Source organism: Tympanuchus pallidicinctus, unplaced genomic scaffold (genome assembly GCF_026119805.1).
Source record: "Tympanuchus pallidicinctus isolate F22 unplaced genomic scaffold, pur_lepc_1.0 scaffold52, whole genome shotgun sequence".
Lineage (NCBI taxonomy): Eukaryota > Metazoa > Chordata > Aves > Galliformes > Phasianidae > Tympanuchus > Tympanuchus pallidicinctus.
The window spans coordinates 470160-497807 of NW_026294772.1; the positions used below are offsets into that span (position 1 = coordinate 470160).

The window sequence follows — 27648 nt, forward strand, 5'->3', positions numbered from 1 at the left end:
TGCAAGGCACAGGCAGATGGCTGGTGCTGGGTCCGGTGCACAGAGCTCCCAGCCGGAATCAGAGCTCTGAGGTCTGTTTTGAACTCGGTTAATACAAAGCTCTCTCACTTCCCTGCTTTCTTAACTGCTGTGACAAACCAAACTAACCAACCGCCCTGAAGCCCTAACGCTCCTTTTGCAGCTACTTGAGGCCTCTGCCATCTCCCATTGTTTCTGTTCTGGTGATTTGGTCTGTGGACTTCAACGAGCTTCCGGTGATGCTGTTGTTGCTGTTGTTTGTAAAGAGGGAATGCCCAAAGGGTTCCAGTGTGAAAAGGGCTCACATTTGCACTGTGATCAGGAACAGGTCGGGGTGTTTCTGTTTCTCACTTGGCCCCAAGTATGAGGTGAGCTGCTTTTTGCAGGAGCTGACTGGCATCGCTGCCAGATGCCTTTGCTTCCCACTTGCTTGCCTTATTGCTAATTCAGAAAGAAAAATTGGAGTGGTGGGGCTGGTCATGTATTGGCAGTGCACCAAATAGCAGAAGAGAGAAATGGGCAGGGCGTTGCAGGTGCAAACTTCTTCTCTTGCTGCCGTTGCATGTTTTTGTTATTCTGGATAAGGCAGAGCACCCCGGCCTTGCCTGGGGTCTGCAGGCACAGCTCTGATGGAAGAGGTAGCAGGAGGGCTGTTGGAACAGTGACTGTGGTGTTTTAAAGTAGCAGCTGAGCACAAATGTTTGGTGTTGGGCTTCATGAGAGAAGGGGCACAGGCAGATGCAGCTCCCGCAGTGCTTCTGTTAGCTGGCTTCTGTTGCGAATGCTGAAACCTCAGGCTTCCTGTACTGACTGCAGATTTTCACTTGACTGGAGTATTTGCAGTGCATGATTGTCATACTGTAATACTTGAATTGCAGTGCATGATTGTCATACTGTAATACTTGAATCAACCTTTTTTCTGTCTCTGGGCGAGCACTTGCACTTCCCCCTCCTGCTCTGTGTTGTTCTAGTCTTTCAACTGACTTTTGTCTCCAAAGCTTCAGGGAGTGATGCAGCAAAAGAAAGACTGGTCGCTCCACCAGAGCAGAGTCCCGTTCAGGAGGGAAAATATCCGATCCCTGAAGATGCCTGGTGCACAGATGGGTCCAGCAAGGGCAACCCGAGCGAGTGGAGAGCAGCAGCGTACGATCCTTGCAGCGAGACGATCTGGTTGGACGAGGGGGATGGTCAGAGCAGGCAACGGGCAGAACTGCGAGCCGTGTGGATGGTTGTGAGCGAGGGACCCGGTGATGGCATCCTGAACATCTGCACAGATAGTTGGGCTGTGTGCCGGGGGCTCACTCTTCGCATTGCGCAGTGGGCCACCCAGGAATGGACTGTCCACCCCCCGATCTGGGGCAAGGACGTGGTTGGAGATACGGAATGCAGTCAGACACAGGACTGTAAGTGCTACCGAGCTTCTGGTTATCAGCCCAGTGGCGTGGCCTACTTGCACACTTGACACTCACCCCGTGTATCTGCTCATTCCTAGGTGAATCTCAGTGGTTTTGACCCAGGCCCAGTGTGGTGCACTGAGTGCTTCCTTCAGTGCCGAGCTCTCAGGAAGCACGAATCGCTGCAGGTCTGATGGCTGCCTTCCACAGCACAACAGTGATGGGGATAAGGAGCTCATCCACCGTCCCGCCCTCGTTTCTCCTGGCTCTGCTGAAGATGCTGACGTGAGCCCAGCAGCCATCGCAGTCCCCAGCCTGGATTGTGACCCAGTGTCTTTGCAGTGCAGCCCAGCCAAGCGGAGTCCGAGTGCCCGGCCAGCAGCAGCTCCACGAGGAGCGGGTCGGCATCGCTGAGGAGCAGCTGAGCCTCTTGGAGGAGGGCTTAGAATCAGGCAGCCGGTCCCAGGCAGCGGGCAGCGCACACAGGTGTGGTGCAGTCACACTTCTCTCCAAATTCGGTGCTTAATTGAATCCACACAAATCTTTATTCTGTGATGAGCAAACCATGCTGTCTACCAAATGATGTCAAAATATTCTTTCTCGCCCTTCACTTCCCTTTCCTGCATGTGATACAGCAGCCCGCTGATCATCGGGGGCTCAATTTGCCACCAGGGAGCGTCAGCGGTCACTGAAGGCTTCGTTGGCTGTCAGAGGGCTCCACTGATGATCAGGGATCTTCAGTGAGGTCAGAGGGCTTTGCTAATCAGCAGAGGGCGTCATTGGTCATCAGAGAGGAGATTTGAAGGGTTTGGGAGGAACTGGAAGGAGGGACTGGGAGAGAGCAGAGGGAGGGTACTGGGGCTGCTTGGCAGCATGGGGAGCTGTGTCCTTTTTGGAGCAGGCAGCACAGAAGGGATGGAGAGGCCCATGGGTGCAGCACATGGGGTGTGGGGTATGGAGCTGGGGACCCCTCCCACCACGTAGAGGTGGCCTCTGCCAGGCAGGAGCAGACACGAACAGCCCCTGCTGAGCATGGGGATGCAGACAGAGCATGTCTCTGCTGAGGGCTTTATTGATCACTGGAGGATGTCAGAGCTGATCACATCCCTAGGACACCTCGAGACCCTCCTCCTCTGCACAGCTGTCCAAAGCATGAGGTGGCACCTCTGTGGGTGGCAATGGTCCCCCTGGTACGGGGCAGGGATGGCGCCCTCCATCCCATCTATCCCCAGGCCCTGACACACAGTGCTCAGGGCTTGAGAGATCCCTAGGGTCTGTCAGTGTCTGTGCTGCAGTGCCACCCTTATTGTAACAGACTTCTTCCATACGTCCAATCTAAACTCTCTAACTCTTTCCCCTTCTTTCTTGCAGCCCCCCTGAAGATACCAAAGGCCGGAAGAAGAAGAAGGCAGCAGAACCTTATGCTCCCACTGCATACAAATGCTACAGGAGCAGAAACAAACCGGGAAGCTCTGGGTTCCTCCCGGGGAGGCAAAACTGCACAGAGACACCCCAGCTGTGTTTGGCAGTGCCCTCCCTGCCTCCCCCGCTCCTCGCGTGATCCCACTGCTGAGCCAGGATCGAGCTGCCCAGTGCTGCAGAGCACCGTCCAGAGCTGGGCCCAGACCTCCTCCCCTTCCTCTCCTGCAGCTCGGCGTGCAGCCTCACCTCCTCCTGTGGCAGAGCTGCTGATCCCAGGCGTGCTGTCGGGATGCTCCTCTAACCCAGAGCTCCTGCCCACCCTGCCAAGAAAAAGCAAACCAACCCCCCGCCGCCAGCACGGCCCCCCAGCAGGGAACGCACACAGCTTCACGCCGCTCCCCTTCACCCTACCTCAGGACCGGTTATTATGTCCTACCTCAGAGACCAAAGGAGCACTGATCTGGACATTGGTACAAAACACAGCAGCGTCACTTTAAAACGCAAGTTGTGTTTTCGTTGTCATGGGTATTACAGCCCAAAGGTTGTAATAAAGTTCATGCAAAGGAGAACAAATTACAGGTGTTCCATACACAAAAGCAAAGAGGAAAGGTGTGAGGGTGTTTCCCAATGAGAAGTAAGATTCCAGAAAGGGACACATGCAGGGACCCCAGAGGGATGTGGAGGCAAACAGTAACTGCTGCAGAAGCAATGGTACAGAGAGAGAATTCACTGCTAGGAGGAGCTCCCAGTCCAGTGAAAAATATTGACAGCACTGGCTGCAGGGTTGTCTTTTAATTAAAAACAATATTTAAAAACAATCTGGATTTTTTGAGCTAACTATTATAAATATTAGTGGGGGGGGGAATGCTAAATGGTGCTGTAAACAAGGTGGGCGCGGAAGAGCCATGGCATGGGTGGTATCTTTATGTCTGTCTGCACAGCAGTCCCTGCTGCCCCTGCTTCATCTCTCCACAGGAACTGCCCCTGCTGGAGTCTCTTCTGGCCATAGTGAGCCGGGGCCATTCCCCTCCATCTGCCCTGCCTGCTGCCCATCCGCACGGCAATTCACGGCACTGGGCAGCGCAGGGAGCTCTGTGAAACACCCTCTGCATCCAGCTGCACAAAGGACTGCAGGGAGAGAGGAGGGCTGGGGCTGCTGGTGGCAGCTGAGGGACACCATGGGCCATCCGTGGTGCCCGTCCTGCTCCGGAGGCAGGCATGGGGAGCTGGGGGCTGTGACACGGCGCAAATGACTGCAGGCAGAGGGACGTAGCAAATGGAATGCAAAGCTTGTAATAACCTATCCTAGATTACAAGGAGAAACAGAAACAACAGTAATGCTAAAATTCCAGTCCCACCACAGCTGTGCTCCCAGACGTCCCATCCCACTGCTGTGCTGACTCGGAGGACGGCTTGGTTGTGGAGGGGAGAGATGGGGCCGCTGGCAGGGCCCCTGGAACGCTGCCGCTGCTGCCTGGTGCTGCGGGCCGGCGAGGAGCGCAGGGTTACGGGTAGCCGTACTGGTCGGCGATGGCCATGTCTATCTCCCGCTGCACCAGGAACTGCACGGGGCCGATCTTCATCTGCTGGGCCGCCCGCTGCCGCTCTTCCTGGGCCAGGTTCTTCATGCGCTCCCGCTCGGGCCGCTGCTCCGCTGTGATGGGCAGCGACTCCTCCATCACCAGCGGTATTACACCGCCACCCGCCTGCGGCCCCACGCAGGGCACAAAGTCCACGGGGCGCCGGGGCTGAGGCTGCTGCTGGTGCAGCGCTGGTGGTGGTGGTGGTGGCGGTGGGTCCCTCTGCAGCGCCGAGCTCCTCTGCGGGGACGGGCGCGGGCAGCTCGGCGTCGCCTCCTTGGCAGCACCCTCCTCCTGCACCGTGCTGCCTGGAGCTGTTGGTTCTGCCTTGTGCGCATGGCTGTCTTGGGGCTGGAGGGCAGCAGGGCCAGCGCTGGCTGAGGGCTGGGGCTGCACAGAGGGTGGCTGGCGCACCGGGCCCACCGCAGTCACCCTCTGCCCCAGCGGGTGCACGGCCTGGATGCATTGCTGCAGGTGATTGCGCAGCTCGCTGGCTCCTGCTCCGGCCCCAGACAGCTTTGCTTGGCACGGCTGTTTGCGGCCTTTCCTCTCTGCTCTTTCCCCGCGGGGCGGCAGCTTCCTTTTCTTGGCAGGAGCGCTGCTGGTGGGCTGCTCCTGCTGGGATCTCTCCCCTTTCTGCAGGGTGCCGGCAGGCGCAGGGCGCTTGGCCCCCCGCTTGGTGCTGCCCCTGTTCTTCTTTTCTGCCACCTGGCTGGGGACAGAGCCTGGCGACGGGGGCGAGTGAGCCTGAGCCTCCTGGGGCTGCCTTTGCTGCACCTCCTCGGTGGGCTGTGCGCTTTGCGCTGAGGGAGGTGCGCTGACGGCCAGGGTGGTCGGCCGTGGGCTGAGCCGGGCGCTCGCTGGTGGCACGACGGGGCGCAGCTCCGACAGCCCGCACTGCAGCTCAGACAGGAGCCCGGGGGATGGAGGAAGCCCCCAGAAGGGGTCGGTGGGCGTCCCGGTAGCAGCCTGTGTGCTGAGCTCTCTGCTGTCCCCAGGGTTGTCAGGGAGCTCAGCGATGAGACATCCGGGGGCAGGGCTGCTGGGGTTCTCCTGGGGGACCTCAGCAGCTCTTGCCACGTCTGAAAATGCAAAAACATCCCCCAAATGGCCATGAGAGCCTTCTCACACCCACTCTGTGCAAACACGCACCTGCAGCTCTGCAGCCCCAAACTCACCATTGATCCAAGAGAGCAAACCCTGGATGTCCGTGATGTCCTCCGGCACATCCGAGCTGCTCGCCACTGCTGGGAACAGCAAGAAAAAATCCCAAAGAGTCAATGCCTGCTCTCCTGCACCATGTTCACAGCAAGGGATCTTGGGTGAACGCTGGGATCCCATTATAAATCAGGACAGGAGAGGTAACTGTCAATCCCAGGGATTAAAACCCCAAGCAACCCCACGCAATGAGAACAGTCCCAGGAAAGAACAGGCAGAAAGCCTAACCAGAAAGACAGTGCCCCAAACCCAGATGCCTGCTGTGTGTCTGTACCTCTCTTGGGTGCTGTGCCACACTCCTGGCTTTCCACGTGGCTGCGCTTCAGAGGAAGGCCACTGGCATCAGCTTCTGACACAAAGGAGACAAGAAAGACATGAAGAGCATCTCTTGGGAGGAAGATTTGAGCACTGCCAACCACAAGCTTCTGGTCTTCAGCAGCAGTTTTGGCAATTTGCCTTTCTGCTGCTGCAGCCCTGTGCCACTTCTGCAGTCAGCACAGAACTGCAGTCCCTTGCTCTCCCCTCCATCACACGCAGCCCTTCATGCAGCCCTGTTTAGAGGCAGTGCCCACACCACAGCTCACAGGAGCTTCTTACCTGCGGAGGCTTTACGTTTCCCTCCTTGCCCCGCACCGTTCCACAGATGCACAGGTTTTGTCCCTACAACAACAGATGGTGTGTTGATTTCACAGACACCAGCAGGCAGCACAAGTATTGCCTAGTAAGCCCATGTCCCCCCAGAAAACAGAAAGATGCTACTTTGACAGCCCAAACACAACTGATAGTTCACTTCTCACTGCCCCTTCCTGCACTCCAAACTCCTTACTTGACATCGCCTGCAGCGCCGCAATCTTCAGCTGCCTGGATTCCTGAGTTCTCCTTTTGGAGAGGAACCTACAGAAAGCATCAACAAGGGAAAAATCATGAGGAAGAAGCATTTTCCCAGCTTTCTTCTGCTATGCAATGTCGTCTCTTGAGGAAGGCAATGCTTGGAAATCAGCTGGCTGCAAGAACTGCCTGCCCATCCCTAGCTGCAGCTGGTGCCTGACTGCCACGGCTTCTGTCAGCAAGTGCCCCCAGGTCCGCTTTTCCCCCACACGTGTGCTGACCGTCCATGCCCCCACCTGGCTCTCTGCCGAGACTTCAGCGCAGTTTGCTGAAACACCTGCTGGGCATCCCCTGGGTACAGCCATTCAGAAGGGCACCGTTTGACCTGGGAACTCCTCCCCAGCCCAGCTTTTCTGCTGATACCTCCCAGCACCCAGCCAGCGCCAACCCAGCTCACCTGGTCAGCCTGCTCAGCCGGAGCTGTGCCCAGCTGACGCACACGCCGCAGCGCTGCTCCCAGTGGGCTCTAAAGGAGGATCTCTCTCTCGAAAAGCACAGAGCTCAGTCTCCGTGTGCAGCACGCTCACTAGAGCACCAGCTCTGCTCCAGCTGGGGCACAAACGCTCCCAGCCTGGCAACCACTGTGACCTCAGCAAGTGCCTGCATCACCGCTGCGCTTGCATCACAGGCAAAGGAGTGATCACCTCCCAGATCCAAGTTTTAGGAAACATGAGACTCACCAATGGGGTGAATGGGGTTCATTGAATGGGGGTTAATTGAAGTAAAGCAACAGAGAAGTGAAGATGACCTTGGGCAGCCCAATAAAACGCAGTATGGCCTCGTAGTGGTCTCACAGCTCTCAGGCTGTGCCTTCAGGTCCCTTGGCCGGTGCCAGTCTCTCTGGCTGTGTGTTTAGGCCCCAGGGCCACTCCCGGCTTCTCTGGCAGCATCTTTAGGCCCAGGGCGTGTGCCAGCCTCTCTGACTGGGGCTGTGGCTGTGAGCCCCTGGGCTGCATGCAGCCTTTTGGGCTCTGGCCCAAAGCCACCAGGGCTGGTACTGAATTGTAAGAAAACATGAGGGCCGCCCAATGGGGTTATCTGAAGGAACAAAACAGAGAAATTAAGATGACTCTTGTGTAACCAGCCTGGGTCATCCTCTCGCTCACGCACTGCATGATCAGAGCCAGGAGATGTTGCCCCCAGGCTCCCCCAGATTGGAGGCCAGAAGGATTTGGGCTCCCAAGCAATCAGCCAGCATTTGAACGAGTCAGCCCTCTGGTTTTTGTGAGGACAGACGAGTCCACCTTGGAAAGCCATCTGGGCAAAGGCACAACAGCTTGGTTCTTGGGCCGCAGCACTCCGTGGCCAGGCGCTGCTCAAACGCTGGGCCTGCATTTCCTCCTGGGCATCCCCGCGTGCTCTGAGTCCGCTGCAGCTTTCTGCAGGTTTGTGGCTTCCTGCTGAGGAGCTCCTCGTGTTCTTCTGCAGCTGCCCCCCAGCATCACTGCTGCCTCCTCTGGTGCCGTGCCGGGAGATGCGTCAGCGTCCATCAGCCTGCACTTCCTTCCTCCCAGCAGCAGCTGCTCCTGCACTGACCTTCACTCACACTGGATGCCGTCCACTTCTAGCGCCAGCTGACCTGCGAGACAGAGAAAGGAAATGTGGCATTGGCACAAATGCAGAAGCCCACGGCTGTGCCACCACCACGTACTGCAGCCTTGGGAAGCCAGCTGCCACTGCAAGCTTGGTCAGAATTAAAGCAGGCACCGTCAATTAAGTGCGACTTCTGAACTGAAGGAATTGCCACAGTCAGAAATAAATACTGAAATGGCTTACTGAACTGTAGGTGGTTCCCTCTGAATTCTTTTGCTTTGGGGAAAATATGGACTTGGAATTGCAGGGTACAAGAAAAACGAGGAGCACTTGGCAACTCAGGCAAAGTGAACAGTGCAGGGAAGATTGCTGCATTTCTTTTTCTCCTGGCCCAGACAGGAATTTTCCTACCTTAAAAGAGGTGCTGAAAAGAGAGACCTTAAAAGAGAAAAGAGAAGAAGAGCCTGACAGAGTAGACACATTACAGTCTCACATCACGGGTAGAAGCTGGAGAGCTCTCGTGGCACAAAGCTCAGGGCTGCAGAAATTAAGGGTGCCTCTAAGCTTTAGAACAGCTGCTCCAGCTGTCGGCCACTTCCACTGCTGGACGCTGTGCCCACAGCTCATTCTGCTTTGGGCAAAGCCTGCTGGGTGAACTCCAAACCAAGGTCCCAGCCACGCTAATCCAGCTGGTTGGTCTGAAAGGGCTCAGAGGCCACGCATGGGATCCTTTCTGCTGCTGGTTCTCTCCGGGCAAGAACCTGCACTCTCAGAGCAGCAGCCAAGAGCTGGAAGGCAGAGGAAGCTTCCAATCCCCATGGATGTGGCTGTCTGCTAGGACAACAGCTGCCTGCTGTTCAGCACGGTGACGCTCACCCAGCAAAGCCCTCACCCAGCAGATGCCTTTCCTTACGCTCACAACTGTCTCACATTTGTGCAGCCCTTGGCACTGCATTTCCAATCCAAGCTCACATAGATCTCAACCATTCCTTCTGTGTCAGTCTACTTGGATCCCCAGTTAGGGCTGCAGCTCAAGAGCTCAACACAACAGGAATAGCACAGCATGCAACTGGGAAACACATCTCAAGGCTGAGAAGAGCCAACCGTCTGACCTTGGGCACAACTCACCAAACTTGCAAACTTGGCTGATCTGAGCATGCGGGAGGGGGCTGGCAACCAGACCAGAGGCGTCCATTTCAATTGCAGCTCCGTGTGGAGAAGAACGCCAAACAGTAACAGGAGTGAATGAATTCATTCACAAGCTGCACAAAGAGTTTGTTCTCGATTAAAAAAAGCATGCATTCCAAGTCAAAAAGCAAACAGCAGGAGTTGCTATCAATGGAAGACGTTCCTATTCCCACACCTCATCCTCCTACCACAGCTTTCCTTGCCTCACCCCTCGCCCCAGCTCCTGGAAAATGCCCGCAGACTGAAAGTCAGCTCTCAAATCCATAGACTCCTTTCCCATTGCTCCATTACAAGAAGACTTCAGACTTGTTTCATGCACTCCAACTGACCGAGCAGTGGTACCACAATCACTCCTAACACACGGAGGCCACTCTCAAAAGCTTCTAACAGCTCCTGCCCCAAGACCAACATCTCCACAGCCATCCTTCTCACGTGAGTCCAGGAGACAAATCCACAGCACAGTCTTTCTGAACTACTATCACATGAGTAGCATTTCTGGTGGTAGAAAGGCACAGCAAATAGTCCATCAGAGACATTCTGAGTGGTGCGGTTGATACGGTGGAAGGAAGGGATGCCATTCAGAGGGACCTCGACAGGCTGGAGGGCTGGGCTCGGGTGAACCTAATGAGGTTCAACACGGCAAAGTGCAAGGTTTTGCATTTGGTCTGGAAGAAAGCCAGGCACCCGTACAGGCTGGGAGGAGTGGGCCTTGGGAGCAGCTCGGCAGAGAAGGTCCTGGGGGTCCTGATGGACGAGAGACTGAACATGAGCCAGCAGTGCGCTCTGGCAGCTCGAAAGGCAAATGGGATCCTGGGCTCCATCAGGAGAGGGGTGGTCAGCAGGGACAGGGAGGTGATTGTCCCTCTCTACTCGGCTCTTGTGAGGCCCCATCTGGAGTCCTGTGTCCAGGTGTGGAGCCCTCAGTACAAGAAAGACATAGATATCTTGGAAAGGGTCCAGAGGAGGGCGACTAAGATGATCAGGGGGCTGGAGCACCTCCCCTAGGAGGACAGGCTGAGGGAGTTGGGCTTGTTCAGCCTGGAGAAGAGAAGGCTGCGGGGTGACCTCATGGCAGCCTATCAATACCTGAAGGGAACCTACACCCAGGAGGGGAGTAAACTCTTCAAAAGGGCTGACAACAGCAGGACGAGGGGAAATGGATCCAAGTTGAAGGAGGGAAGATTTAGGTTGGATGTTAGGGGGAAGTTCTTTACAAGGAGAGTGGTTAGGCCCTGGAACGGGCTGCCCAGGGAGGTTGTGGATGCCCCGTCCTTGGATGTGTTCAAGGCCAGGTTGGACGGGGTCCTGGGCAACCTGATCTGAATGTGTGTGTTTGGTGGCCCTGCTAGGCAGGGGGGTTGGAACTACATGATCCTTGAGGTCCCTTCCAACCCGGGTGATTCTGTGATTCTGGCACATCTCCCATGAAAAACAGCATGATTCAAACACCTGTGTTTCTAAAGATGAAAAACATCCAGTAAGCAGCAACGAGAGGCTCTGTTTTTCAAACTTTCCGAAGGGGAAAGTGTTCATATCCACTTTTCCTGACCACACAAACACGGCCCCAGCTGTCAGAGCCCTTCTGCCATAGCACAAGCAGACTGCACGCACATTGAAGAGCACGCACAGCCCCTCCTGAGGTCCTGGAGCCACGGCTCCCCTTCACAGCTCCACAGCTTACCGGTGTTTCACACTGATGCAGCCTCACTAAAGCTTCATAGGTGTCAAAGAAGGCCTGCAGAAGGCAAGAGGCGGCAGCCAGAGGACAGGACATTTTCCATTTATTATCCTTTTGTTGCAATAATCTGATTTAGCCTAACTCTCCTGGGTATTTCTCAGTTGTAACATCTGTGTATTCATTGGTTATGCATTAGGGTACATTCTAATGTACGTGCTGGAAACTGTGTCCACATTAAGCTACATCATCATCTGCTTTCCACTAATTTTTGTTCTTTGCAGTAGGCATCATAGGTGAGACTGAACTGGAAAGTGAACGTGTGACTACTTGGAAAATCAACCCACTGCTGGGGAGAAAACGCCAGGACACCCTCTGCAGGTTCCTTCCCCATCCGCCTGGGGCAGTGGCAGCAGAGCTGAAGACGAGAGCCCAGCAGGCAGTCAGACAGAAGTGAAAATCCAAACCGTGAAAGTAAGAATGAAGTCTTTGCAGAAGTTTGTGTCACTGAATTCAGAGAACTGTTTTCAAACCTCGAAGACATGACTGTTTTCACTTGGCGAGGAATCAAACGTGCAGCAGAGGAAACACTCTCTGGCTCCTTTCCCTGGGCCCCAGGTCTGTTCTGACACTGGCAGCGAGGCGCAGATCTTGTGTTTCTCAGGGGGAGAAAGGAGTGACAGCTGAATCCAAACCTAGAGTCAGCTTGGGCTCGTAAAATCCCTCCTACAGTGTAGGCACGAATTAATGGATTTCAGGGAGAGATTTCAAAGAAAACCAGCATGTTTGATGGAACGATTCAACTTCAAAGCTGCATCAGTCACTTTAGTCACCTGTTGAGCAACACCAAAAAGGAAAACAAAACCCCACCTGCAGGGCAAAGTCGGGATGAAGTGAAAATTGAACGGGTTTGGGCACCATTTCAACATTTTTCCCTTGGTTTTTCCAACCCCAAGAATGAGAAGAAGCTGTAAAGGAGCTAGAAGCCTCTCTGGGTAAACTAAAAGAGGTGGCGTAATGTAAGGATGCTGATTGCCTGAAGTGCCATTGGACTTGGTGTTTGTTATCTGGAGCCATGGTGCGTTTGCCAGCTTCAGTGCTTCTCTCTTTAAAGCACTTGCAACACGGAATTGGAAGTTTGTCAGCTGGCTTTAATAGTGCAGCTGACAGGAGCTGTGAGTGCTGCTGGAGCCCTGTTGTGTGCAGCTGTCTGCGATGGGTGCATGGAGCAGCACTGAACATCTGCAGCTGTTTCCTGCAGACAGACACGCAGACATAACCCTGCCTTGTGCCTTCTGCCTGTGCTTTTCTGTTATTTCCTAGCATCCTGCAAGCTTTCTTTGTTGTTTGGATTTTGTCTCTAGCTTTGCTTTGCGATTTTTTCCTTTGCTCTGCTGTCGAAGAAGTGTTGAATCCCAGCCTGAAGCAGCGAGGGAGCAGCTGAGGAAAGGAGCCGGTGAGCCCTGGGAGCACAGCTGAAGGCAATGGAGCTCGGTGGCTGGAAGGGGCGGAGCCTGGCTGCCCCTCCTGGAGCTCCTGTAGGGGCTGAGTGGCCAGGGGGAAGGGTTTGCTTCTGGCAGCTTCTGTGCTGTGGAGTTTGTTGTGTGGGTGAATCCTTGGAGATGGTGAGCAGTGCTTTTTGTGCCTCTGTAATGTATTGCTGTTGCTCTGGTGCTTCTGCTGCTAGGTGTGTGATGGCTTTCTTTCTAATTTGCTTTTTGTGTTGTGCCTTCTGTCACATACGGGCAGGGGGGGGGTGGGCTGTCGGCTGCGGGCCAAAGAGGGGGGGGGGGTGGTGCCGTGGGTGCTGTGGGCTCTGTTTGGAAGGGGGGGGGGGGGGGGGGTCGATGAGGGGGCCGAGGTGGAGGGGTGGAGTGGGTGGAGCTGTTGGCTCTGGGCCGAAGGGGGGGGAGGAGGGCGGGGGGGGGAGGTAGGGGAAACTGTCAGCTCTGGGCCATTCTGGGCAAAACGGGTGGGGGGGGGGGTCGAGGGGGGTTGGCGAGGTGGAGGGGGGGAGTCGTCGACTCTGGGCCAAACAGGGGCGGGGGGAGAGGGGGGTTAAAGGGGGTGGAGCCGTTGGCTCTGGGCTGCTCTGGGCCAAGATGGGGGGGAGGGGTGTGCTGTCGGCTCTGTTCCAAAGGAGGGGGTGGGATGGGGGGGTGGGGGGTTGCTGTCAGCTCTGGGCATAAGGGGGGGATGGGCTGTCGGCTCTGGGCCAAGAGGGGGGTGAGGGGGGGTGCTGTCAGCTCTGTTCCAAAGGGGGGGGGGCCTGTCGCCTCCAAACCAGGTTTCTGTTTCTTTACATACTGCAGTGTTGCTGCAGCTGCCCATCTGTATTGTCGTTGCTTTTTTTGTTAGTGAATGTTAAAACATATTTTGTCAGTTTTGGCTGTTGTCCCACTTTCTTTTCTGTGTTTTGCAGGTGAGCTGGTGCTGGAAGTTGGTGGTGTCACTGTATGAATGAAGGTCAGTTCAGGAGTAGCTGCTGATAGGAGGAATGAGGTCCACGTTGATGAACTGCAGCCTCTCCTGGTAAGCTGTCAGAGCCGGCAGTAACCATGTGTGTCCTTGTGAAAACCGGAGGGCTGGCTCATCCAAGTGCTTGCTGATTGATGTGTGCGAGCATCTGCCTTCTGCTACTGAACGATCAGAAAACTGCACATGCTGAATCGTTACAGCTTGTGCGGAAATTGTGACTACGCTCTGAAATATTTCCTTTAGTGATAAACTGTGTTTCGGCGCTTTGGTGGTCCTGTCTGTGATCTGGAGCAGTGCATCTCTTGCAAGCCTTGTGTGCCTGTTTCCATGAACCTTCCTTTCTTTCCCTCTTCAGAAGAAGTGCTGGGTGCTTTTGGGGGAATCACGCAGGAGGCTGTCAGAAAGCCGGCTGTGATTTTCATAACATGAAGGGACGCAGTGGGAATGGATGTCATTGGCACCAAGCAGAAGTGAGCTGCTTATGTGGTTGGTGCAAGATATGATCTTGATGATTGATTATGAGCAGTTGCAGTGCGATAGGGGACGTGAAGTAACTGTTTGTTTGGGAGTTCAGGGAAGAGCCATGAGAAGTGAAATGGCAGTTTGTGCTTTGGCTGTCCAAATGGTGGAGCTTTATTGGAGTGCAAGGTGTGGGCTTTGTGTAGGCAGGCCCCGGGTTGATTTCTGTAAGCAGGCCCCCTCTCAGGTTGGTCTTTGCTGCTTGCTGTGCCTACCTGCCTGCTCCCTGTGCTTGCTGCATCTGGTACCAGTGGTTGCGGCCAGGCTCCCCAGGGCTGTGGGCCTGGTCCTGAGCTGCTGCAGCTGAAAGACCATCTGCGTTTGGGTTGTCCTTCCTGGAGCATCAGGTTGGACTTGGTGATCCTTGTGGACGCTTACAACTTGGGTTTCTGTGATCTTGGTGGCTTACCTGGAAAATACCAGATGACTTTTTATCCCCTCATGTTTTCATGGCAGTTAACGTTGCAGTTTCACTTGTAAATGTGAGAGTGAAGTTGGATAAGGGGAGGAGGGTAAGTTGCTTCTTTACTTGCTGTTGTCCCAGGTGGGTCTGTGTATTTAGTGCCCAAGTTGTGGTAGCTCTGTTACTGGGAATGTTCCCAATGGTCGTAAAAAGACTCTGCTGCCAGCACAGAATTTGTCCACAGGACTGCCTGCTGGATTAAGTTGTGTAGATTGAATATCTGCTCTTTGAGATGGTCTGTTCTGTTCATTTTTTCCAAGACATCAGGTTTGGAGGTCACTGAGATGTACGGATTAATCAATCCCTTGCATCATGTTTGAGCTTGAAGCAGTTGAATCGTCCCCCACAGCACTGTTATAAAACCTTATAATGGCTTTGGGATCGCAGCTCTGTGCTGGGCTGTGCCACTGAACCGTGTTGGTGTTTGATGCTCTGGGTGGATTTTATTTTTTAAGCGAGCACTGGGAAGCAGTGGAGTTGAGCAGAGCAGCCTTAGTGGTGTGGTTGTATCAGGTGTGCCTGATTTTGTGATGACAGGTGGCCTTTTAGTGGAGTTCAGGCTCTGAGCCCTCAAAGCAGTAATGGGACGAGTTGTGTGTGATAGCAAGGCTGATCCAGAAAGGTTTGATGAAGCTGTCCCAGAAGAGTTGCCGGTCCTTAGCAGCCTGGCTGGTGTGTGATGTACATTCCTGAGACGTTCCTTCCTCTGTGTTTGATGAAGTGGATGCTGTTACATAAGGGCATTAAGGCATTGGATCGTGGCTTCAGAGCACAGTGCAGGCAGTTGGAAGGCAGGAAGGTGACGAGTTGGAATCATAGTGTGGGCCCAAATTCTTCAGGGTGGGAATGCGGGGAACACAGCGCCCAGGGGGGAGATGGGCAGCCTGGGGAGGTGGGGGGGAAGGTCAGCCGCAAGGAGAGAGTCTGCCCCCATTGGAAAAAAGGGCCTGTTGAATGCCTTGGGTGAGATGTTGGAGAACAGGAAGTCAGTGAGGTGAAAATGTGCCACCTGGGTACCGTTTGAGCCCCCCAACCCCACAAGTGCTGAGCAAAGCTCTCCACGCCCCCTGGTGCTCTTTGCAGTTCCCCAGTCAGCTCCCGTTGCCTCTCGGCGTTGCCTCAACTCTCCTTGTGCAAAGTCGGTGCCCCCGATGGAGATGTTCAGCCTGGAGGAGCTGGAGGAGCGGCAGCTCTTGGCTGCCTGCAGCCACCCCAGCATCCCCAGAGATGGGCACGGGGACCTGGGGGGGCTTTGGTGCTGCATGAACGACTGCAGGCAGAGGTGTAGCAAAGGGAACGCAGAACATTTAATAGTGCAATGTACAAAACAGTGCATAAATGACAATATTCCCAACCATTTCCCACCCCTAACAACAGGGGCCCCTAACAGCCCCCCCCTGCTCCCTCCCACCAATATTTTCTTCCCCCTCCAAAAAACTTCCCAGCCTCCCTAAAATCCCACGCCAGCAATTCCTTCCTCCCAATTCCAGCAATTTTGGAGTACAATATTATCAGAGTTCAATTTCTGACCCAGAATTGCCACCCCACAAAATTCCTTCCCCCTCTGCTGGCAGGCGAGATCCGTGCCCGGTAGCTACCCTTCCCTCCTCCTTGGCATGACTGCAAGTGCTTTGGCTTCCTCCAGAGAGATGCTTTGCTCTGACTGGCAGCCTCAGGCTCCTTCTGGGCTGTCGACCAGGCAGTTGCATCAGTGCTGGAGGAAGCAGCACACCTAGTAGCTACCCTTTCCTCCTCCCAGGCACGGATGCTAAGATTCTGGCCTGCTCCAGACTGGGTGGGCATCTGTGCTTTGCCCTGGCGGTGCATTCTTTTCCTTGGTTTGTTGGTGTTGCTGCTGCTGCTGGCAGGGTTGTTGCTGGTTTGCACTGTGCCCAGAAAGCGTCCCGAGTCCTCGTGCTGGCCGCCGTGCTGACAGCGGCAGCTTGGCCTAGCGCCGGCGTTTGTGGCGTGGCGCACGGTGGCAGCGTGGCAGCTTCCTGTCTGTGGCTGGGATGCTGCCAGCGTGCTGCCTGTGCGCGGTGCTCTGGCCTCTGGTGGTGGAGCAGGCGGGCGTTGGGCTGGTGGGCGGCGCGGTGCTGTCCCCGTGGTGCTGGTCTGCCAGCCGGCAGGAGATGCATCCGGCTGGCAGTGCGAGGTGCCTGAGCAGCACGTGGGGCTGTTTGTGCGGCGCCTCTTCCACGAGCCGCCCAGTGCGCAGCAGAGGAGGCACGGGGCGCTTGGCTGGCTCGGTGCTGTCCCCGTGGTGCTGGTCTGCCAGCCGGCAGGAGATGCAGCCGGGTGGCAGTGCCAGTCGGGGGAGAACCACCCGGGGCTGCCTCTGCTGCACCTCTGCCATCGGGTGTGCAGTGCTGGGCGATGGAGGTGTGGGGGAAGGCAGTGGGCTGGGCAGTGCCAGGCGGGTGAGAATCACCCGGGGCTGCCTTCGCAGCACCTCTTCCATCAGGTGTGCATGGTTTGGCGATGGCGGTGTGGGAGCAGCCAGGGCGCTTGGCACGGGCAGCTGAGGGGATGCTGCCTGGTGCCCAAGTGAGTTGTTGAGGAGCCCAGGTTCAGCATCTGTGTCGCTGCTGAGCTCCCGGCTGGCCCTGGGGGAGTGAGGCAGCTCTGTGATGGAAGAGGAGTTGAGGCTGCTGGAGGCACGTGCGCTCGGTGGTTCTGTGGCAGTGGTGCGCTGCGTCAGCTCTTCCCTTTTGCAGCTGTCCAGAGCACTCACAGCTTCTGGAATAGCAGAACATCCCCCGGAACGATGATGGCAGCCTTCCCACCCCCGCTTGGTGCAGACACCCACCGGTCATCTGTGCAGACCACAAACTCACCTTCAATCCAGGTGAGCAAACGGTCGATTTCCACATGGCCGGCAAGACTGTTGGTGCTGGGTCTGTCTTCTGGGCAATGGAAGAAATGCCCAGTGGGGCAATGCCAGCTTTCCCCCAGCCACTCAGAGCAGACAGCCCCCAGCAGCTGTGCTGCTCCCAAACTCACCGCTGTTGATCCACGTGAGCAGATCGTCCATGTCTGCGGTGTCGTGCAGGATGCCTGGGTTGGCTGTCACTTCTGAAGAAGCAAGAAAATCCCCCGTGGGGCACTGCCAGCTTTCCCGCGCCCACTGGGTGCGAGCACCCCCCCGCCAGCTCTGCTGCCCCCAGACTCACCCTGGTTGATCCACGTCAGGAGCTCAGCGATGTCCTCGGCGATTTCCTCCGGGGTGTCTGCGCTCGTTGTGGCTGCTGGCAAAGCAAGAGCATCCCCAGTGGGGCGGTGCCAGCTTTCCCACAGCCCCGTGGAGTAGACAGCCTGCCGCCTGCCCTGCAGCCCCTGAACTCACGGCCTGATTGCAGCGAGGCAGTGCTGCAGGTGAGCGGAGCCGTGGCTGGGTGGGGGCACACGTCAGTGGGCGCTGGGTGCCCCTGTTCCTCCGAGAGCAGCACGGCATCTTGGAAGGTCTCCATCGGTGGCTCCCAGGTGGTGGGCAGGGTGCAGGGCCCGGGGAGCACCTGCTCCTGCAGGGAGGGTACCTGCAAAAGAGCTGGGGAGGGGCCGGGGCGCCCGGGGGCCTGTGGCAGGTAGGTGCCTGTGGGCTGCGGGGGCTCCGCGTGGAGGGGCACGGCCCCAGGCCACAGCCCCATCGGCCGCTGGGGTGGCAGCGTCCCTGCAGGCAGGGGACGTCCTGAGCAGGGAGCAGGGGCGGGGGGGGGAGCCGTAGCTGGGTGCAGCCCCCCAGGTAGGAGCAGCAGCACCGGTAAGTGCAGCCCTGCAGTTGAGGTCAGGCCCACAGGTGGCAGCTGAGCCAGGACTGGGGTCGGCCCCCCGGGTGGGAGCTGCGCTGCCTGTCCCCAGGCACCTGGTAGCCCGGGCCAGACAGAGGGCTGAGGTGCCAGGTGGGTGGCAGTGGGGACAGGGAAGGGTTGGGGGGGTACCGGCATCGGTCCGCGGACGGTGGGCTGCATCCAGGCGGGGTCCGGTGGCGGCACAGTCGCGTCAAAGAAAGTGGCGTCGGGTGTCAGAGGCACCGTCAGCGCTCGAGGGAATCTCTCTGTGGGGAAATGCCAGACGGGGCGCTGGGCTGAGAGCCGGGGCATTGGGATGGGATCTGGGTCACAGGAGTGGGATCTGGGGTGCTGGGGTGCGATCTGGGTCACAGGGGTGTTTTCTGCGGCTCTGGGCTGAGATGTGGGGTCCCAGGGGTGAGATGTGGGGCGCTGGGGTCAGCTGGAGCGTCAGAGCAGGGGGAGCTGCTGCCTTACCTGCCATGACAGCTGGAGAGTGGCAGTTGGGGGAGCCCCTCCCCCCACGGGGGCTCTGTGACCGTTGGGCTCAGCCCCTTTCCCCCCGGCTTGCCGTGCTTTGCCTTTTCGTACCCAGACATCCTTCCCATCCCCATCGTTTCCCATCCCCAGGATCAGTGACTGTATGGATGGGCTTTTTGCAGCCCAGTGCCCTTCCTTCCCAAGGGTCTGCCCGTCCCAGTGAATAAGATGAGAGAGCCCCAAGGTCCTTGGTTTATTAAGGGCCTTTTTCTCCATCTCTCGGTTGTTTGTTCTTCTTTTCTTTCTGTTGGTCTGACATACTTGTCCCATCAGGTAATTCAGCAGGGAGTTGTGCGTTCTTGCGAAGCTGTGGCAGGTGGGTGCGTGCACTTCACTGCTGGTATGACAAAGCTGAAGATGCCGGAGCTGTGGGAGAGCTCTGGGAGTTGGATGGAGAGTTCTTGACCAAGGAAGAGCCCTTTGGTCCCAGCCCCCTGGGGAGAGGGTGGGATTGCTGAAGGGAGAGAGAGGTCTTTGAGTGATGTGAGGGGTCTGGGAAGGGAGCTGACAGGTTTTGGGTTCCTTTGCTGTGCTCTGCACAGGCTTTGACAGTGCTGGGGTTCGATTTTGAGTCACTCTGAAGAGCAAATGAGACAAAGGGTGTTTTGTGCAGCCTGGAACCCCTACAGAAGTAGGGGCTGCTGCCCAGGGTAGGTGCCCTGTCTCCACAATTGCTGACCACACTCTTCCCTTCTCCACAGTGACCACGGCCATCCCCTGAAGCTCCAGTCATGAAGACCCTGTACGTCATGTCTGATGGCCATCTGTCTGCGCTGCCCGTGGCTGTGATGGGTGCAGCTACCTCATGTCCCTTCAAACTGCCAGGCATCCAAGCTTCTCCTCCACCAGCTCTCCACTGACTGCAACGCCTTTGCCACCACAATGCATGGTGCTGGGGCAGGCCCAGACTCCCACCCTGACAGCAGGCCCGTTTCCAAAAACTCTGCTCACTTCCTCATCCTGCTGGCTCGTGAGAAGATCCTGTTGTCAGCTCTGCCAACCAGCACAGCAGAGGTGGGATTGTTGCGGGCAGTTGGAAGAGAGCAGGGGAATAACCGTTTCCCGCTTTGGCTGTTATTTGTTGAGAAATGCTGTCTGGTGAGTGTTGAGTCAGGGCCTGAAGCACTGATGGAGCATCTGGGGAAAGGACCCAGTCAGCCCTGGGAGCCCAGGTGAGGGCAGTTCAGTTGTATGATGGAATGAGTGGAGCCTGGCTGCCCCTCTCTTAGACCTCACTGAAGGGCTGACCCTGCACTGGGCCAGGATCTCTGGTTGGAGATCCCTCCCTTGTGGAGTTTTCCCTGTGAGCCTGGATCTTCAGGGACAGGTGAGCACTTTTCCTTTTTCTTTGTAACACCATCTGTTGTGCCAGTCCCTTTGTGGTTACACCTCCTTCCACTGCACCGATCATTCTGATTGTTACAGACGTCCTCTGCCCCTTCCCACCTGTAAAGCAAACAAGGCGATGACAGAGCCTTGATTTGAGATAGAGGAGCTATAGAACAGGATATCAAAGAAAGAGGAATCGACTCATCCCTCCCAGCTACAATTTGGCAGAAAGTGGTGAGCTGAGGAATGCAGCCTTCTGCGTTTGAACTGCGGTGTGCTGAAAGGTGAGAGGGGGCTGAGGGGTGGGGGGGGAGAGCTGTGCAGACTGACTGTGTGTGTGCTGCTGGGAGCACTGCTGAGATGGAGAGAGAGGAAGGCTCCCCCGCTCGAGGTACTCGTGTGCTCACGCAGTGGTTCAGGCTGTGACCTGGCAATTCCACTGCACCACCCGTCCTGCACTGTCCATGTGCCACCTGCAGGTGTTGCCCAGCTTTTGGGGGACTTGCTGTGACCTCCCTGTCTCAGCACTGCCTTGTGCTCTGGACTTCACAGCACCTTGATGGTGAGTAGTGGTCCTGTGGAGATGCTGAGCAACGATTGTGAGCTGCGCCCTTTTCCTGGACCGGTATCCCAAGCCCTTCTCAGCCCAGGGCCTGTCTCTCTTTCCCTGGGGTTCTGTGGATAAGTCAGCAAGACGGGACTTTGCCAGCCACCTGGTTTCAGCTTCACCACCCCAATGACAGCAGGGCAGTCCTGCAGCTCATGGCAGCCCTACGGCTCTGCTCCTTTGCCAGGCTGGAGAGCTGAATCAGCTCCGATTCTGCAGATCCTTCCCTGAGTCCTGCTGCTAAGCACCGATACTTGTGCATCCTCTGGGCCACATCAGGACTGGAAAGAGGAGTAGATATCAGGCGGAAGGATCTGGCCTCCTGTGTTGCCGAACAGGGTCGGCAGGGGCCCCTCGGCCCCTGCGAAACCATGACAACAAATGGCCTGAAGATAAGGGAGAAGAACAAGATAGACCAAATAAGGAGGAAACAGGACATTCCACATGTCCATTGGCCAGGAGACGACCCTGAGGCATTCCACCTCTCTGGTAGTTGCTAGTAGTAACCAGATAAGGAAGTAGTACGTGGAGTCAGAGGGGCGTAGACGAAGTTGTACAAGGCTATATAAGTTCTTGTCGTGATCAAATAAACGCCATTTTACCACCCACCACATTGGTGTGCACCGAGGTAAATGGACAGACCGATGAGTCCCTAACGATTGCGAACACCTGTATGAGGTCTTTCGCAGGCGAAAGGCTTCATCTGGTGACCCCGACGTGATCGTTAGGGAATAGTGGTCGGCCACAGGCGGCGTGGCGTTCCTGCTCTCTTCCGTCTCCCTTGGGGAAGGAGACGATGACCCTAGTAGAGGGGGCTGCGGCTTAGGAGAGTGGAAGCTGGGTAGCGTCGGGAGGGGGCTCTGCGCGCGAGTCCGTTTAACCTGCCGAGGACCCAGGAGACCATCGCAGGAGGATCCCGGTGGTCTCGAGATCCGCGGGAGAGTGCCCGGTGGAGTGACTATGGAGGCCGTCATAAAGGTGATTTCGTCCGCGTGTAAGACCTATTGCGGGAAAACTTCTCCTTCTAAGAAGGAGGTGGCTACCGTTCTTTCTTTTCTTGAAAAGGAGGGACGTCTTTCTTCTCCTTATGAGATTTATGACTCCGGTAAAGGGGACTCTTTGACATTAATGCTCTCTGAGAGAGCTGTGTCGCCCCGAGGGGCGTCGGTGCTTAAATTTTGGGGTCCGATTCGGGGGGCTTTGAAGGCAGTGAGGGAAGAAAAGACTGCCAAAAACCTTGCCAGAGATCTGTTGGGTTTTGATCCGGGCGGGGGGGGGGTCACCACGGCCGGGAGACTCTAACCCCTTCAAGGATCTGCCCCAAGACAAGATGGCACGGGAGGCACCGACCATGCCAGAAACATCAACGTCGGAAAAGAAGGAGGAAGAGTCGCCATCATCGCCGACGGTTCCGCCCCCGTATCCTCTCCAGTACCCCTCTTTGCATGGCTTTCGTCAGGGGGAGGATCCCACGCGGGTAGGGGTAGGGGCAGGGGCCGAGGGATTGATGGTTGCGACTCCGCCTTCAGGGGCTGAGCGATTGATGGTTGCGGCTCTGCCTCCGCCACCCTTGAAGGGAGGGTGCCTTAGGCCCAGGGCCCCTCCCCCGGAACACCAAATGGGCCAGACAATGCGGCTCTGCCTACCCAAGGTCGGGGTCCCGTACCTCAGTGAGCCCTTCGCCCACAGTGGCATTAACCATGGGAGAGCACCCCTTGGGCAGGATCATGCTTACTTGTGCGGGGAGCGTACTTTCTTGCAGGTCCCCTGAGGAAGAGAACACCGTAAATATGCCCTCAGCTATAGCGACTAACATCTCGTCCGCACCTTCGGCATCCCACTTCACCCCCCCCTCGACTTCAGCTTCGCATAAATAAGTAGAAGAAGGCATTCAACTGTCTGCGCTTTTGTCTTGCAAAACGGCTAAAGTGCAGGAATGCAAGGTCGTTGAAACCCCTCCACTGTATCCACAACAACCGCTGTATCCTTCTCATTGTAATCTAATACCACCTGCGGGGGCAGGGGGAGAAGTGAGCTGGGATGGGACACTTACTGTCTCCTCTCAGGAGGTGGAATGCAGTAACACTCAGGGGGGTGGGAACTACGGTCAAGGCTCGGGTATGGATTGGTCAAAAGTTAAGGAGGCGGTAGAAGAAAAAACAGCAGAGAAACAGGGAATTGAAATCACTCCTCGCTTTAAATGCATTAGAAGTCCTGACAGCATCAGGCCTTCTCTTTCAGCATGTAACAAATTTGATGTGCGTGGTGCTTAAGCCAGTGTAGTATGCACTGTGGGCATCAGAATGGGTTCCCTTCAGGGACAGGTGGCCAGGTTGAGGCCTGGAGAACAAGCAATTCCGTATGGTTGGTTTGTGAGAGCAATGCTCTCAAGGCTTGAGACATCTGCCTTGACATTGAACAAATGTTTGTTATTTTTGAGGTACATTCCAACAGGTACCTGAGACAATGTAGGTATATATTGGGCATAGATAGTGCCACTAGAGCTATCAGCAATCACTCTAATCTCTAATCTCTCTGTCTATAACTTTACTAGTATTGTAGGAAGTGGCTTTAATTGTTAAGTGTCGGCAACATCACATCAGTTTTTGCAGGATAATTACGTGGTGATTAAAGACCTATCACCTGCTCCAAGTGGGATGAATCTCGCTTTGGCTTACCAAGGAAGGAACTTGGTAAGGAAGCTTTTGCAACATGATGACCTGCACCAATTGTTGAAACGCGTCAGAGACAACGGACAGAAAACCTTGATCATCGTTCACCACGACACAGAAGAGATACATCGTGTCCTAGAGAGAGGAAAGAAGGACGGAGAACACCACTGGTGGGAAGTGCTTTTTGGGTGGTCCCCCACAGCGACAGGAATATTTAACTCTGTACTGCATCCGGTTGTAGTTGTGTTAGGTTTAACATTATTATGCTTAGTACTGATAGTTATAATATATATTAAGGTGTGGCGCTTGCTGAGGCAAGTGTCCCGACTCGATTCAGCATTATCTAAGGATACACTACATCGCCTCTTGTAAGACTCATCTTAAGGCTAGTAGGCTGCTAGGCTGTAAGGATAGAACTATCAGGCGCTTCGCAATATAACAGAGCAAAGTTTCACTGAGCATGGGAGAGATTTTGTGGCAGGCGAAGAAGGCGAGGATTCGGGATGTGACGGGATAGGACCTCCCCCTGCTCAGTGGTGTAAAGCCTGCGTCTAATTTGTGTACCTTGCTTCATCGACTGTCTGCAATAACGTTTGCGCAATCAACGCTTGGAATACTATAGGCTTCTCGAAAGATTGTAACTGGATTCGCGTACGCGCTGTAACGGATGTTTAACTATGTTCAACTCTATTCTGTACTCAGTTATAGTTGTATTAGGTCTAACATTAATATGCTTTATGCTTATAGTCATATTATATTAGGTATGTAGATATATAGGTATATTACAATGATAAGTATAATGAATGAGCATCGTCTAAGAATGCAGTATATAGCTTTATGTAGAACTCACGCTTAAGACATTAGGATTTTTATATTAATAGGTCATAGGGTTATTAGAGTAGAATTATTTGGCGCATTACAATGTAACGGGGCAAGGCTTAACTGAGAGGACAATGGCATGTATAGGCGCAATGCGGGGATTTCGGGTTGTACGCGGTTAGGGTCCTCTCAGAATGTAGTAGTTACGCTTATGCATAGGGAGGGGGAAATGTTGCCGAACAGGGTCGGCAGGGGCCCCTCGGCCCCTGCGAAACCATGACAACAAATGGCCTGAAGATAAGGGAGAAGAACAAGATAGACCAAATAAGGAGGAAACAGGACATTCCACATGTCCATTGGCCAGGAGACGACCCTGAGGCATTCCACCTCTCTGGTAGTTGCTAGTAGTAACCAGATAAGGAAGTAGTACGTGGAGTCAGAGGGGCGTAGACGAAGTTGTACAAGGCTATATAAGTTCTTGTCGTGATCAAATAAACGCCATTTTACCACCCACCACATTGGTGTGCACCGAGGTAAATGGACAGACCGATGAGTCCCTAACGATTGCGAACACCTGTATGAGGTCTTTCGCAGGCGAAAGGCTTCACTCCTGCTGGGTGATAGCCACCTGCATGGCCTGTTCCTGCTTTCTCTTTTCCCCAGGTGACATTGTGCTTCCCAAGGAGTGCGTGGACCTTTCTGATGGGAGTGAGCAGCAAGGAACCGACTGAATCACAGAATCATGGAATCACAAGGTTGGAAATGACCTGTAAGAGTCTCAGCTATAGAGGTCTTATAAGGGTCTCAGCTTCCTTCCTGCCCTGTGCTTGACTGAGGGACCCTGCAACCAGCTCACGAGGTGGCCATGGGCCCAGCTCTGCCAGCTTTCACTGCAAAAGGGAGCAGTTCAGGGATAGACACAGCCTGGGTGGGTCTGAGCTTGACTCTAGCATCTGAGGGAGCTGTGGACATCAGCTGTGGACACGACTCATCGAGGTGTGGGTCAGCTGTGGATGCTCAGTGTTCTTAAGCAGCCCAGCTGTATCTCCAAGGCTTGTAGTCACAATTTCTCTGCGAGGCTGAGATACCCTGAGGATCATGGCGTCTCTCATTTTGCTCTCCTGCCCTTGCTCACAGTCTCTGAGGAACGACTTGAGCCCTGTGACCACGTCCTTGCTCGTGTGCTGGAGTCACTTTTGTGCATTTTGGTGTCAGAGCTCTTGGGGCAAAACGTGCCTGGACACTGCCACACGTGTAATGCCTTTCTGCGGTGCACACTGGAGGATGTTTTGGATGCTGCTCTCCAGCACCCCTTTCGGAGCAGCCAGTGTGCTTCCCATGGATGCTTGCTGCTGCCCTGAGCCCTTTATAACCTCAGTAGCCCCTGCTATAAGGCAGCATACTTGAGAACTAAAATGGCATGGTTTGTAGGAGGGAGCAGGGGCTTTGTGGCAGGGAGCTGCAGGACATCCTGGGCACAGCATGGCCAGGTGGGAACATCCACTGTGTGTCTGCATTGGCTCTACAAAATTGCCCAGGGGCGCAGCATCTCTAGCAAGAAAACCTCTGCAGCTCATTCTGTTCTCTTATCTCCCTTATCTCCCTTAATGGAGATAATGGAGAGAGGTGGCTTTGGTGGGGCTGCCTGATTTTTCAGGTGCTCCAGAGGGTTGCTGAAGTTGATCAGGAAATGCAGCATCTCTCCCTTATAAGTGTTTTGGGCTGAGGCACTGGGGTGAGTGGAATGGCATAGCTGGGTGTGGGAGTGATGGCTTTGGGTTGGGCCAATTCTTGGTATCCCCTGGGTGAGCCAGTGCCCTTGCCCCTGCCTTCAGTTTCACGGACCAAGGGGGAAACAGCCTGCAGGCCCAAGGCTGCCTCGTCCTGTTCCACTTGGCTGGGGGTGGTGTGGGGCTGTGTGTCAGTGGGCTGAAGCCGGCCCCAGGGGGCACCCAGCAGGCTTTGACAGCAGCAGAGGTGGCTGGCTGCGGGCTCTCTCTGCTCCACGCTTTGGTTCACAGGTCTTGGGCTGCTCCCAGTCGTCCTCCACGTCCTCGGGTTGTGGTTCCAGGAAATCCTTCAAGTTGGAGAAGTATCCCCCAAAGGGGTGGCAGCTGATGTGTTTCAGCAGCTGATTGCAGTATGCGTGAAAGAAGCCGGTGAAGACAGCGGGTGCAGGGCCCCCATCCTCAGCTCTTGGGTAAGGCTGTCTGTCCTGCCAGGGGAGCACTGCGATGGGTCCTGCCTCACTCCAGCCTCCCCTGGATGCATCCTTCAATCCTTGTGTCTCCAGGCTCCTCTGCTCCTTGAAGTGGGGGTTGGCTGCCAGCCGGCTGGGCTCTGGGTTGGGGCGAGTTCTGCTCGCCGCCCCATTGCCCTCCAGGCAGTGGTGTTAGTGGCAGTGGCAGGACTCTGCCTCACTCACCTGGGCCAGCAGCTTCTTCTTGGCCAGCAGAGACGTGATGGGATGGTTGCCTTTGGAGTGAAAGCTGGGAAAGAGGCACTTGCAGGCTTCATTGTGGGCGCAGCGAGTGCCGGGACACCCCCCAGAGGGTGAGAATGTGCCGGGGCCGTGGGGCTGGCACATTGCTCCACTGGCCAGCCTTGCTTGTGGGCCTCTGTTGGGTCTTCCTGGGTGGGGAATGCAGCCATCAGGAGGTACCCGGAGGGGCAAATCTGCTCAATGCGTCTTTAAGATGGGGAAGAAGAGTATACGTATCTGAGAATGCCTCACTGGTGTAAAAATGTCAGCACTGATGGATAGCTGTGATGGAAACTTGTGTGAGAGCAATAATTCAGTAATAAAATAGGTCAGATCCTTACGCTGAAGTTGGGTACCTTACAAGAACCATTTTGTGATTCGGTGTTTGGCAGTTTGCTCTGCATGATGTGGATGGTGGAGCTGTGATGATGTAATCCATTTCCAGTTGTGAACAGGATTGCTCTAAGAGCTGCTGCAGTGAGATGCGTGTGGGCTGACTGTAAGCTGAAGCGTGATTGCCTCTGAATATCCATGTGTGTGGGGGGATTTTGTTTTTAGTTCTGCGATTTCATCCTTGTCCTACAGCAGCTCTGAAGAGGCCCTTGTTTTCCCAAACCCTGCTTTGCTGCTAATGGAGGCTGATGGCAAGTGCTGTGCTTTGGGCCCTTTGCTTTTAGTTTCTGTGGCCTGTGTACCCTGGAGGGTGCTTTCTTTCACATTTTTTTTGTTTGCTAGCCACCTTTTTGGTAGATAACATTTATTAGGGATGTTCTTGCTCTCCTGTGGTGGGTATGTGTTGGTGCTGGACCAGGGGAGGTTATCAGAAAAGGGAAGAATTTGCTGCACTAATTGAATTGTAGCCTTTTAGGCAAACGGAAGTTAAGGTGCTGATACTGCGCTGTGTAGCTGGAGGACTTCCTCAGGAATAACCTGGGTCTTTATCCCCAGTTCCCAATTGGAGCTTCTCCACGTGTTTCTACCCATATTGGAGCAGACCTGTACCTTGGAGGCCAGATCTGGGCAGTGAAAAGCTTA

The 27648-nt window shown here is 55.2% G+C and overlaps 1 protein-coding gene, 1 long non-coding RNA gene and 1 pseudogene across 2 annotated transcripts; 1 reads left to right on the forward strand and 2 right to left on the reverse strand.

The window, feature by feature from the left end:
- Nucleotides 1-4339: 4339 nt before the first annotated feature.
- LOC128091816 (uncharacterized protein C2orf78-like) lies at nt 4340-6832 on the reverse strand. Its single transcript, XM_052705164.1, has 6 exons — nt 6459-6832; nt 6230-6292; nt 5907-5981; nt 5593-5661; nt 4829-5496; nt 4340-4540 (listed from the first exon to the last, which is right to left on the reverse strand). Exons 1-6 carry the CDS (start codon nt 6568-6570, stop codon nt 4340-4342), a joined length of 1188 nt encoding a protein of 395 aa, XP_052561124.1. The 5' UTR covers nt 6571-6832.
- A 12758-nt stretch (nt 6833-19590) lies between these two features.
- Nucleotides 19591-25545, forward strand: LOC128091810 (uncharacterized). The gene is made up of 3 exons (XR_008211517.1): nt 19591-20031; nt 20130-20595; nt 24795-25545. It is a non-coding gene; the product is annotated as an uncharacterized LOC128091810 (long non-coding RNA).
- Nucleotides 25546-25704: 159 nt separating this feature from the next.
- On the reverse strand, nt 25705-26783 carry LOC128091817 (AT-rich interactive domain-containing protein 5A-like; annotated as a pseudogene).
- Nucleotides 26784-27648: the final 865 nt, after the last annotated feature.

Coding starts and splice junctions, on each gene's coding strand:
- LOC128091816 (XM_052705164.1), bottom strand. CDS start 6,570: ATGCTTCTTCCTCATGATTTTTCCCTTGTTGATGCTTTCTGTAGGTTC. Junction 5,662..5,906: donor TGGCACAGCACCCAAGAGAG/GTACAGACACAC, acceptor TGCTGTTCCCAG/CAGTGGCGAGCAGCTCGGAT. Junction 4,541..4,828: donor GGGTGACTGCGGTGGGCCCG/GTGCGCCAGCCA, acceptor GTGGGGCCGCAG/GCGGGTGGCGGTGTAATACC.